The 13,856-nt window shown below is 40.5% G+C and overlaps 1 protein-coding gene across 2 annotated transcripts in view; it reads right to left on the bottom strand.

Moving 5' to 3' along the window:
- The window catches only part of atp11b (ATPase phospholipid transporting 11B), a 142,788-nt gene that overhangs the window by 104,527 nt on the left and 24,405 nt on the right, over positions 1-13,856 (bottom strand). For both annotated transcript variants that reach the window (XM_067995212.1, XM_067995213.1), the window contains exons 3-6: positions 12,411-12,500; positions 10,626-10,706; positions 8,325-8,432; positions 7,473-7,601 (exon numbers count right to left, since the gene is read on the bottom strand). In XM_067995212.1, the coding sequence (XP_067851313.1) occupies positions 7,473-7,601; positions 8,325-8,432; positions 10,626-10,706; positions 12,411-12,500 (408 nt within the window). The remainder of the gene's footprint in view (positions 1-7,472; positions 7,602-8,324; positions 8,433-10,625; positions 10,707-12,410; positions 12,501-13,856) is intronic.

Raw genomic sequence — 13,856 nt, 5'->3', positions numbered from 1 at the left:
CACAATAAATGGGAGGATACTGAAATGTATAGAGGAACAAAGGGACCTTGGAGTGCACGTCCACAGATCCCTGAAGGCAGCAGGACAGGGAGATAAGGTGGTTAAAAAGGCATATGGGATACTTTCCTTTATTAGCTGAGGCACAGAATATAAGAGCAGGGAAGTTATGCTACAACTGTATAAAACATTGGTTAGGCCACAGCTTGAATACTGTGTACAATTTTGGTCACCACAGTACAGAAAAGATGAGATTGCACTAGAGAGGGTACAGAGGAGATTTACAAGGATGTTGCCAGAGCTGGAGAATTTTAGCTATGAGAAAAGATTGGATAGGCTGGGGTTGTTTTCTTTGAAACAAAGGAGGCTGAGGGGAGATTTAATTGAGGTATATAAAATTATGACTGGACTAGATAGAGTGGATAGGGAGGACCTATTTCCCTTAGCATGGAGGTCAGTGACCAGGGGACATAGATTTAGAGTAATTGGTAAAAGGATTATAGGGGAGCTGAAGAGAATTTTTTTTTACCCAGAGGAGGTCTGGAACTCACTGCTTGAAAGGGTGGTAGAGGCAGAAACCCTCAACTCATTTAAAAAGTACTTGGATATGCACTTGAAGTGCGGTAACCTACAGGGCTACGGACCAAATGCTGGAAAGTGGGATAGCTCTTTTTCGGCCGGCATGGACACGATGGGCCGAATGGCCTCCTTCTGTGCCGTAACTTTCTATGGTTCTAACCAACATCACTAAAACCGATTATCTAGCTATTTATTGCATGGCTGTTTGTGGGACCTTGCTGTGCATAAATCAGCTGCTGTATTTGCTACATTACAACAGTGACTACAATTCAAAAATGGTATTTAATTGCCTTCGAAGTGCTTTGGTACATCCTGAGGTTGTGAAAGGCAATTTTTAAATGCAAATTGTTCCTTCTCTCTTCCCACTGTCTGTCTCTCCTCTCTGTCCACCTCTCCACCCGCTTCCTGCATTCTCCTCCTTCCACTTCCCCGCCCCCACCTTCTGCCTCCTCCCATTCTCCTGCCAGAGTTCAATTATGCCCCACCCTCTAACCCTGCTTGACCTGAACACTGCACTTGGTCTTGACTCCACGTGTGCAACATCATGGGAGATTGACAAGTACCTCCATAAGATCACTTCTCAGATGTCTCCCTTCCAGCTCTGCATTGGTTGGACATGTTGAGTACTGAGTTTTTACTAAGATCCCTAGGTCTCTTTCAGCTTTGTTCTGGTTATTTCAACACCATTCATGTAGTACAGGTGCCGCTTATTTTTTCTTGCATGCAGTACTTTACACTTGTCAGCATTCAATTTTATCTGCCATTTTTCTGCCCACTTAACATATTTTATCCTACTCATTCTATATTTTCATGAACTGCCTCCTCCAAATTCACTGCCGCTCTTAGTTTGACGTCACCTGCAAATTTGATCACTTTGCATTGAATTTGAGTCCAAGTCAATTACGTAAATTATAAAACAGTAGTGGACCCAACACCAATCCCTGGAGCACCCCACTCAGTATTCTCTTCCTTCCCCACCCCTGAATCGGACATATCTCCGAACATGTGCTTGTGGTTTGCTACCCGTTCAGCCAATTTCTTATCCATTCTTCGAATTTAACTTTAATCCCTACAGCTCTGAGTTTAACCAAGAACTTTTCATGTGGAACTTTTGTCAAATACCTTTTGGCAGTCTAGGTATACCACATTGTTTGGGTTGTCACTGCTCAAAGTTGTTCATACAGTTGGTTAGGGAGGATCATTCCCTTCAGAATCCATGTCAAACCCTGTTTACTAGATTACTGCAGATAATCCTCAAGTTTACTCCTGATAATCAATTCCATTATTTTATATTGAAAAGAAGACTAATGGGTCTGTAGTTGCCTTTGTCTGTTAGTCTCTATTTAATATGCGCACATTAGCCTATTTTTAATCCACTGCACCTCCTCAGTGTCCAATCAGTCCCTCATAATGATAGTCAGTACGACACAAATCTCCTCCCTTGTCACTGAGCACTCTGGGATAAATACCATCTATTCCTAGAGATTTATTTGTTTTGAGCCCTTTTAGTCCATGTAGGATTTCCATTTTATTAACAGTGAAATCCTTGATTTTACTTAGGTGAACTCTATTTGGTGAGGACATGCTGCCCTAGCAAATACTTGGAGGAAATAATATAGGAACAGGAGTAGGTCATTCAGTCCCTCGAGCCTGTTCCACCATTCAATTGGATTACAGATGATCTGTACTTTAACTCCATTCATCTGCCTTTGTTCCCCATCTACCCTCTCAAGTGGACATAAAAGATTCCATGGTGCTATTTCAAAGAACAGGGGCTTTCTCTCTGGTCGCCTGGCCAATATTTATCCCTCAGCCAACATCACTAAAAGCAAATAATCTGGTCATTATACTTGCTTTGTGAGACTTTGTTGCGTGCAAATTGTCTGCCACGTTTCCTACATTACAACAGTGATTATACTTCAAAAAGTACTTCATTGGCTGTAAAGTGCTTTGGGACATCCTGAGGTCATGCAAGGTGCTATATAAATTCAAGTTCTTTCTTTTAGGCAATTCTAAAGTTACGTGCCTAGTCTGTGCTGAGTTAGCTGGAGGATAGTGGAGCACAATTAGCCTAGGTATCCTTGAACTTGTTAAGGGTGGGAAAGAAAGTCGCACATTGTAGGAACAGTGCCCTGTAAAATTGCCCAAAGGGTTGCCTTCAAGATCTATAAACTGCCTAAGGATGCCCATACAATATGGAGTTCAGCTGTTGAATTGAGTGCTGGGAAGTAAACATTGAATACAGGCTTTTAAGAAATTAAGTTGTAAAGTCATTATTCCAACAACTTGCATTTATATAGCACCTTTAACATAGTAAAATGTCCCAAGGTGCTTCACTGAGCCACATAAGGAGATATTAGAACATGTGACCAAAAGCTTGATCAACGAGGTAGCTTTTAAGGAGTGTCTTAAAGGAGGAGAGAGAGGTAGAGGGCGAGGGATTTAGGGAGGGAATTCTAGAGCTTAGGGTGCTGAAGGCACAATCGCCAATTGAGGAGTGAAGGAAATCGGGAATGCACAGAAGGCCAGAATTGGAGAAACGCAGAGTTCTCGAAGGGTAGTATGGTTGGAGGAGGTTACAGAGATAAAGAGGGGCGAGGCCATGGAGGAATTTGAACACAAGGGTGAGAATTTTAAATCTGAGGCATTGCTGGACCGGGAGTCAACGGAGGTGTCTCCAATGAACATTGAGGCTGCTTACTATCATGACAAAATACATGCCAATATTTCTTCAATGTACATTTCTTTATAAATGAATGATCCACCTATGGCAGCTACGATTTGGGTAGTCTGATAAACAATGGACTCAGGTGCTTAGCTCTTTTGAACCAATCAAAAAGTGTTTAGCAGAACTTAAGACCACCTTGAAAGACGTCTGTTATTTATTCGATCTAATACATGCTCCTCTTGCACAGCCAAGAGATAAGATGACACTTCTGCATGGCCACTTGCTAAACCCAGTTATTTGATGAGGGTGAACGACAGCTCCTCAGGCTCTGTCCCTATTTTGTACTCTCATAAGCCAGTCATCTATACAGAAGTATAGAAACATTATCCTTTAAAAACAAGTGCGCAACTACCACTGTCAAAATCATGGGATGTTAAAAGTTAAAATAAAGCCTTATTTCGCCAGCACGGACATGATGGGCCGAATGGCCTCCTTCTGTGCTGTAAATTTTCTATGATTCCTGATCCCTGGGGCAAAGGTCAGCTCCAAAACAATCAGCCTGGAGGCCTCAAAATAACCATTTTGTTCACTAATCAATTCAGACTCTTATCTGATCAGTACTGGTTTCTTTACAACGTCCCAGATTCAACACTGATTTCAATAACTTCAGATCATAACCACTGGGCCCATTTTTTCCAGACAGTAGGTGCTGGTAATGGTTTTGATGTTGCCATTTACAGCTCCTCTAGATCCATATTTTGTTTCTTTACTTGTCCCATCACCACCCTCCTTGCTTTGCACTAGCATCCCTTTTGTCATTTAATCACTCCTACCCTCCATCCTATCACAGACATTCCCTTTTGTTCTTTCCTCCCCTCTCTCTGCACTCCTCCTCCTCCTCCTCCTCCTCCTCCTCCTCCTCCTCCTCCTCCTCCTCCTCCCCCTCCCCCTCCCCCTCCCCGCTTTGTTTGACTCTGTACTTGCTTAAAAACTGTTAAATCTTTAACTTCTTCCAGTTCTGACAAAAGGTCATTGACCTGAAACGTTAATTCTGTTTCTTTCTCCACAGATGCTGCCTGACTTGCTGAGTATGTCCAGGATTTTCTGTTTTTATTTCAGATTTCCAGCATCCACAGTATTTTGCTTTTGACTACTGGTCTCTTGTTTCACTGCAACAAATGATACTGTAAGTTCAAGTAATTTTTTAAGCCTCACCTTGACTGAAGTAACAGGTTTAACATTCTATAAACACTCACAAGCCACTATATTTGTAAAAGATTACCTACCTTGAAAAACAAGAGACACTACAAACAAAGCATCCTCCAGATACCAAAGAAGTGCAACAAGTGACTCAACAGACCAGGCTTCAATCCAAGAATCGAAGGGGCCTCATAATACATGGCCCAAATGTCTATTTACAATGACAAAATTCTTTCTCTTTATACTACAAACATTATTTGTGAAAGTTTGCTTGCAAGCTTTTAACGTTCCAACCGCTTAATAGCTAGTTATGGCACTGGACTAATAACCGAGAGTTACTAGTTCAAATTCCACCACGGTAAGCCATGAAATTAAATTGAATAAATCTGATAAGTTTTCTGGTGCTAGTCCACAAATTATCAAAGCTGGATGTTTTTGTTGTTAAAAACCCAACTGGTTCACTAATGCCACTCCTATCTAGTCTGGCATACACATTAGTCCAGTTTCACAATACTCTTAATGCTCTCTAATAAGCCATTCAGGTGTACATACGACAAAACAGAACAGTAAAAAGAAATATTAGAAGTACCTATCAGCAATCACCCTGGCATCAGATCAGGATAAGACTTTGCAAAAGTCTAGTCAATCCTGCAAGTTCCTCCTCACTAACATCTGGGAACTGGTAACCAAGTTGAGAACACTGTCCCACAAACTAGTCAAGCAACAGAGGTACTCAGTCATGTCTTTCAACTAATATCTCAGACTACTCCATTACTATCCCTGGGTATGTCCTGTCTCACCAATAATTCAGACCAACTAGAGATGGGGGGCATAATCTTCAATATTGACTCCAGACTCCATGAGGTCTCATGGTTTCAGGTCAAAGGTCAAGGAAACCTCCTGCTGAATACTGACTCCTGTCCTCCCTTCAACTGACAAATAGCAGTCCTTCATAGTCAACACCACTTGGAGGAAGCACTGAGGGAAGTAAGGGTATTAAATGTATTCTGGGTAGGAGGTTTCAACATCCACCATCAAAAATGGCTCAGTAGCACCACCACTGACCAAGCTGGCCAAGTTCTGAAGGATATAGCTGTCAGACTGGGCATGCATCAGGTGGTGACGGAACCAAAACAAGGGATTAATCTGCTTGCTCTCATTTGGTCTGCCCATACAAACTTTTAAGAAATGAGTTACTCCAGCAAGCTAGCCAAAACACTCCTGGTTGCTGCCAGTTTCAACTTTCATAGAGTTATACAGCACGGATAGAGGCCCTTCGGGCCATCGTGTCCGCGCCGGCCATCAAGCCCTAGTGCCATAGGATCTTTTATATCCACCAGTGCCATAACTAGCTATTAAGCGGTTTAAAGTCTGATCTGAAAGATGTCACTTCCGACAGTGCAGCTCTCCCTCAGTACTGCCCCCCCGACAGTGCAGCGCTCCCTCAGTACTGACCCTCTGACAGTGCAGCGTTCCCTCAGTACCGACCCTCCGACAGTGCGGCGCTCCCTCAGTACTGACCCTCCGACAGTGCAGCGTTCCCTCAGTACCGACCCTCCGACAGTGCGGCGCTCCCTCAGTACTGACCCTCCGACAGTGCAGCATTCCCTCAGTACCGACCCTCCGACAGTGCAACGTTGCCTCAGTACCGACCCTCCGACAGTGCGGCGCTCCCTCAGTACTGACCCTCCGACAGTGCGGCGCTCCCTCAGTACTGACACTGGGAGTGTCTGCCTAGATTTTGTGCTCGAGTCTCTGGAGTGGGACTTGTACCCACGACCTTCTGACCCAGAGGCGAGAGTGCTCCCCACTGATATTTTCCCTTTGTGACATGCAGCAATATGTAACAGTTCAAATGATCCGAAATCAGCAGCTCGGTTGTGACCAGGTAAGGAAGAGGAGAGTAAGTGACTAGTGGCAAAGTCTGGCTGCACTGCCCCTCCCTGTGGGGAGCACGGTTCTTTGCCTCCTCAATTCAGCCCATGTTCTAACCTGGTCCCTTTTCCGGTTTATTCAGTCCAGCTTTCTTCATCAATTTCCTACATTGCAACAGTGACTACACTTCAAAAGTACTTCATTGGCTGTAAAGTGCTCTGGGACGTCCCGAGGTCGTGAAAGGCTCCATATAAATGCAAGTCTTTCTTTTTCTTTAGTGAAAGGAATACACCTACTGGTTGGGCTGAATGGCCTGCTTTCCTGTATTTAATACACACTGCTCAGTACAAACTGACAGATACCACCCAGACACCCCTTGCATTGTTGTCTTCATTGTTAAAATCTCAAAATAAAGATGCATTGAAAATTACATGATACACTCTTAGATATCTTAATCTGAAATGATTTGTTTTGAAAACCTCCATTGTACTTCTACATGGAAGCAGGCCATTCAGCCCAACCAGTCCGTGTCAGTATTTCCCCTCCATACAAATACTTAAAAATCAGCAGCTTTGTTGAAGAAATTTCACATTACTAGGAACAGACCATAAATGCAAAATGTATTCTTAAATTGATAACTTCTAGTTCATTAAAATGCTGATTTTTAAAAAACAAACAAACCTTGCACATACTTTCCTACGGAACTCACTTTTTAAATAAACAATTTAAGATAAATTTATTATTTACTGGATAAAGTAATACAAGTAATTCAATTGAATTTCTGTTTTGCCCAGAGAAGTCCAAAATTCAAAAAAGTTCTGTTTGTGTGCACAACTCGAGGTGATTTGGCTTCTCACTGTGTAAAGACCATAAAATTCATCCATTTGTACCCTGAAAAATACACAGCTATTTATATTTTGTATACTTACTAAAGAGGCAGAAACTCATATTTACAAAAGGACCAACTTAAATAGCAATGTTCTATAATAAAAGTCAGACTAAAGTTTTATACTTAAACAACTTTGTAGTAAAAATGGCATCTTAAATCCTTCAAAAACAGAATGCAATTAATTTTTTCAATGTACGATAAAACCTCTACTTCTTTCATAGGCAGTTAACCAATATAATTTCTTGTATAAGCAAAAATGGTGACCTTCAGATTTGTTTCTCCATCCAAGCTTGCTGTAGTGACATAACATATCCCATTCTCCCGGTCAGTTGACAGCAGCAATAAATCTGCGGGAAACGTTTGATCTTTTCCAATTCTGACAATGTCCCCAACCTACAAGTAGAAATAAAAGGCTGCTAAGTAGTTCAAAGGAAAATGCAATTTAAAAATTTGACAGTTTCATATCAATTTTTAACTGCATTAATATTTTAGGATTTCTCCGGCTGTAGGCAATGCAGTTAAGGTTGCATTTATTGCCATTCCTAGCTGCGCTGAGAAAATGATGGTGGTCACTTACTTGCTTTGTAGTGATTGATTTTACAACCAAGTGGTTTGCTAGGCCATTTCAGAGAGCATGAACAGTCAACCATGCAGTGTGAGACTGGAGTCATGTATAGGCCAGACTAGGTAGGGGTGGCAGGTTCCCTTCCCTTTAGGACATTAGTGAACCAGTTGATTTTAACAAGCAGCTTTCATGGTTACAAATTATCAGATTTACTGAAGTCAATTTCACAACATGGTGGGGTTTCAACTCTCAACCTCTAGTTGCTGGTCCAGTACCATGACCACTATACTACTATACCCAGTTATAGTTCAAGATTTGAGTAGGCCATTCAATTAGATTATGGTGGATCTGCACCTCAACTCCATTTTCCCAATTTTGCTCCATATCCCTTGATACCCTTATCTAACAAAAATCTATCTACCTCAGTCCTGAAAGCACAACTGTCCTAGCATCCACAGCCTTCTGGAGGAAGAGTTTTCCAAATTTCTACTATCCTTTGAGTGAAAAAGTGTTTCCTGATTCCCGATTCAAAAACTGCAGTAAAGACTTACTCTTATGTTTTGTGATCTTGTCTGGACAAGGCCACCACTTCGAATCACATACACAGGAGTGTTATTTACTTCATTGTCTGCTTTATGCCGTAGCCAATCTTCATAACCCTAAATATATTTAAAAATTAAAATTTTCATTATTTCATTATCTAATCTTTCCATGTACAATCAAAAATGTAACTTTTTTTCTAAATTGAGAAACCAAGTAAACAGCCAAATCTCAGTTCAGGACTCCACAAAGGTTGAAAGAAGTGAATCGGGAAGTAGTGATTAGGTCACACCAAGCTAAGGTTTTAAAAGCCTGAAGACTGCCACAGTTTTGATAAAGGAGATGGATAATGGGATTGTATAACCACCAGGCATAGGTATAGATTAGTTAGTGGAGGTTATTATTCAAAGAGAAATGGCACTAATCAGAAATTTAAGGTAGAGAAATCAGTCAGGATCCTGAAGAAGGCACGGGAAGAAAGAAAACTTTGCCAGAGGACTGGAAGGTGACAAATGTGATTCCCCCTTCAAAAAGGGATAAAACAAGGTAAGTCTTACTTCAGTTGTTGGTAAACTATAAAAGTTTAGAAATGGGATGAAGTTACTAAGCATTTGAAGAAACATGAGTTAATCATGACAGTCAGCATGATTTCTGAAAGGCACATAATGCTTTACTAGCCATATAGAATTCTTTGAAGAAATAACAGAGGATAAATGGAGATAAGTAAATGCAGTCTGCATGGTTTATATGGATTTTCAAAAAGCATCTGACAAGATACTACATCAATAGACCTTGTGTTTTCACATTAAACAGTTAATGTAGGCTAATGTTCATGTATTTTTCATTTTTGTAACAGTACACAAACAGAAGTTGAACTGATTGAGTTATGGTGAAGGTCACTTGTCATAGTGTTCTGTATGTTTTACCTACTGTGGAATAAAGCAATTTACAAACCAAACCATGCTTCGCCTAGTGTTAACCTTGGTCTGCCTTGGGAGAGACTAAAGGAGTACACCTGCTTAAAACAGAGATACGGTCAGATCACAAGGGAGCTTCACTGTTACATTCCCAGGACCCGCTACAATGTTAGCAAATACAGGGCAGTGGGAGTTAACGTCTGTAAAAAGGCAGGCAACCCAACCACTTTACAGAGCGACTGGCACCACTGAGCGCATGTAGATATTTGGGGTAGATCCAAAAGTGCTTTGTTAAGCACTTAATAACCTAGGATGCAATTGGTCATTTTCAGCTTCAGATTCTGATCTTAAATTCTGAAAATACATCTAAATCAGGATTCAAAAGTACTACATAACAGGGGGGAAAGGAAATACAACATACATAACTGTTCATGAGCCAAAAATATCTTCACTGAAGGAGAATGCCCCCAAAGGCTGAAAATGATTAGGGCTTTCTTTACTTTCTTGCCATTGTCTAGGGTAGTGTAGTATGTAGTACTAGGTTAAGAAAGCATATGGGATCCTGGGTTTTAAATAGAGGCATGGACTACAAAAGCAAGGAAGTTATGATGAACCTTTATAAAACCCTGGTTCGGCCACAACTGGAGTATTGTGTCCAATTCTGGGCACCACACTTTAGGAAGGATGTGAAGGCCTTAGAGAGGGTGCAGAAGAGATTTACTAGAATAGTTCCAGGGATGAAGGACTTCAGTTACATGGATAGGCTGGAGAAACTGGGGTTGTTCTCCTTGGAACAGAGAAGGTTGAGAGGAGATTTGATAGAGGTATTCAAAATCATGAAGGGTCTAGACAGTGTAGATAGAGAGAAACCATTCCCATTGGTGCAAGGGTCAAGAACCAGAGGACATAGATTTAAGGTGATTGGCAAAATGATCTGGAATGCACTGCCTGAGGGGGTGGTGGAGGCAGATTCAATCGTGGCTTTCAAAAGGGAACTGGATAAGTACTTGAAGAGAAAAAATTTGCAGGGCTACGGGGAAAGAGTGGGGGAGTGAGACTAGCTGGATTGCTCTTGCAGAGAGCTGGCACGGACTTGATGGGCTAAACGGCCTCCTTCTGTGCTGTAACCATTCTATGAGTCTAGCAGTAGTACATAAGTTTTCCTCCACAAACTGAATGGAAAACAAGGACTTATCACAAGGAAGAATAAAACAAGCTAAAATTAACCTGGATTTCTCATAGATGCCTGAGTGGCTAATTTCATAGTGATGCGAGTGGGTTGATCATCTGCCTTCTTAGTCAGAAATGGTTTGTAACAGACACAAGCAAGGTAAAAAGAACTCAAAAGAATTAAATGATTTCAAGGCTAATATGGTGATTAGCTTTATTTCTTACCTGTTTGATTGCTGTTACTATAATTACAAAAAACAATGGCAGTCCACTGGTGAAAGGGCTGGTAGGAGTATCTATCATCAGCTGGAAAAGATGAAAGTAACCAATATGAAAGGACAACTTAAAATCCCATAAACTACTATGTGAATGCATCAATGTACACATTTTAAAACCATCACTGAAAGTTTTAGCACAAGGGGGAATTTATTTTTTTAATAGTTTTAGTTTACATAGTTAGCAATAAAATGCTGACCAGATAGCACACGTTGGACTAAGAGGGGATCTCAAGATCAAATTACTGTTATGGCTTTGAAAATTTACGTAGAAAATGAACTGGAGAAGATGACTGATGCCAGAGGACGGTATTACTCTAACACATTTCCTCCTTTCCCCTCCTCTACAAACCACAGCATGGTTCTCATTGCTCACCTTCCCTAATAGCAACTACCAGCACACTTCTACCTCTTATCTAAAAACTCTTTTATATTACCATCAACAGCAATCCCAGAACAGTAATTGCAATAGTGTAGAGGCAACTTTAAAAGTGGATATATTGTTAAAGGTGAGAATTTTTGAGAATGTTCTTCCCTCCTGGGGGAGGGGGTGGGTCTAGGGGCATGTGCCTTCAGAAAATTTAGATTCTTGACATGATTTGGTGCACTTTCCAACATATTGGAGTAGGCCTTTTATATAAGCAAATATTTTCTGATTATGCTACTTCACATCAGAGAACATACCCCATAAATGGTCCAAAAATTGTAACAATGTTTCATGGATGTTGTGGTAATCTATTTATAAAATATATACACTTGTTTCTTGATTTTTGTTTCTGACTATACCATTACTTTATTTATGCCTGGAAATTACTGTTGGTGTTATCTCTAAGTCTCCATTAAACATTCTTCTGCTAACATCGCCAACAATAATTTCTAGGTTTTGCTTTCAAAATGCATTACCAGTACAATAGTATAGATATTATGAAAATAGCTATAATGGCAACTTCCACGAGTCTTAAAATCTTCATTAGAAGATGGCTACTCATATTGTTTTGACATTGTGTTATTTGCCATTTGTATTTTTGGAGCCACAACCTTAGCCTCCAAAAATAAAAAGAGTGGGTAGACTCCATAATTACCCTCAATTACATACTACAGAGCATCAGGAGAGCATGAAGCACGAGAGCAGCCACAAGTACTTAAACCAGAGTGCAACAGGGCATCTGGAGAGCGCAGTCCACCACAGGAGTGGCCCCAAGTACTTAAACCAGAGTGCGGCGGAGCAGCAGCAGAACGTCGGGAGAGCGCGGAGCACCACGGGAACGGCAGAGCAGGGAAACCAAACTGAGAAAATTTGCAAAAGTGATCTCACAGTCGACGTAGCAGAGGAGCCCGTGAAAGCTCAACTTAGTATACACTCTATGATATTAATTGCAGTTGGTTATCATTGATTGAGAAATAATTATCTTAAAAAAGGGTAAATAAATAAATAAGAGTTAAAGGGGTACTAAGATAAAACATATAAATAACATAAGAGGTGTACTCTAAATTGAATGGAGGGACAGCTGAAACCTGTTGCCTGCAATTCCTGCGCCATATGGGAACTCCAGGACACTTCACCACAGGGCATACGGGAGCCTGAGAATTTCCTGGATCAGGATGAAAATTTAATGGGGTGTTCAACATTCATAGGCAAGATGAATTCAGAATTAAATATTTGTTGGGTAATTAAAGGCAAGAATGTTCAGCCAGTGACAACAATCACTTTCATACAGTTACTAGATACACTTACTTGTACAAGAAAAATTACAAGAAAGTAGAAGTTTGCTATTCTTCTGAATTGTTCAAATAAATTCTTCGGGATAAAATTCCATACTGTGTACTGTAAGGGGAAAAGAAAGCCATTATACATACAATATTATAAAAATGAAAGCTGCATTAATAAGTGTTTCAAATGCAAAATAAATCTGTTTTATTAAATTAGAGGCCTGTAGGATATTGCTTATCCGGAATAAGACTCATTTATTTTGGTTTAAATGTATAACCTATCTCACTTAACACGTGTCGCTCAAAAAATAAATACAACTCGAAATACTTAAATGAGTTTGTGAACTATCTTAACCTGGGAATATGTCACCTTCTTCAAGGAAGAAACTGGGATTGTGTCCATCAACCAGGTCACAAAACACAGGTCAACAACCTCATTATTAATACAAGTATGGAAGTAAAATGCCTTCAGCCAATCAACTTTGCTCTTTCCAAGGAACTACGGACAATTTTGTGTTGTCATCTCCCCTACTTAATCTTCTGACAGAAAACAACCACCACTGGTAAAAACTTTCAAGAAAAATCCTGAAACACCCCACCACCGTCGATGTTAGAAATCAATCAAGCAAAAGAATCTTAGATATCAAACATTACAATGTATTTTAACTTATTCGTCAATGGGTTTCATGCTCCATGGAGACTTCATGTATGCTCATCCCCTTCGACCCTTTCATAATCAGATAACCACTTACCTCATTTTAAAAGGAATCAATCAAATTATTCAGCAACAATGATAAAGGTCTAACTTTCTACTTTGGGTGGTGAGGAAGGGAAGAAAAGGGACACAAGAAGAACGCTCATTTCTCACCACTTTAGACTTGTAAATGCTGTACTCGTATCCTCTGGTTTTCAATCAGAGATTAACTGAAATATCCCTGCATGTTCCCTCACTTTCCATAATCTGAACATTTTAACAACCTGAATTACCATGACCTCGCCCCTCCCTTTCTTTGTGACCTCCTCCAGCCCTACAACCCTCTGAGATCTCTGCGCTCCTCCAATTCTGGCCTCTTGCACATCCCCGATTTTCATCGCTCCACCATTGGTGGCCATGCCATCAGCTACCTTGGCCCTAAGCTTTGGAATTCCCTCCCTAAACCCCTCTCTCCTACTTTAAGACAATCTTTGAAACCTACCTCTTTGACCAAGCTTTTGGTCACTTGTCCTAATATCTCCTTATGTGGCTCAGTATCAAATTTTGTTTGATAATGCTCCTGTGAAGCACCTTGGGACGTTTTATTACGTTAAAGGCACTTCATAAATGCAAGTTGTTATTGAATTATATTCTCTTTTGTTATTTCCAAAAAGCAAGTTCAATTTTGTCAGCCTATTTTCAGATCTTAGTATTTGAGTCCTAGAAACATTTATGCTTTTACATCATGCCATCTAAAGTGGGGAAATTTGAATCTGC

This window comes from Heptranchias perlo, chromosome 13 (genome assembly GCF_035084215.1).
Source record: "Heptranchias perlo isolate sHepPer1 chromosome 13, sHepPer1.hap1, whole genome shotgun sequence".
NCBI lineage: Eukaryota > Metazoa > Chordata > Chondrichthyes > Hexanchiformes > Hexanchidae > Heptranchias > Heptranchias perlo.
This window is presented reverse-complemented; position numbering and strand designations above follow the sequence as displayed.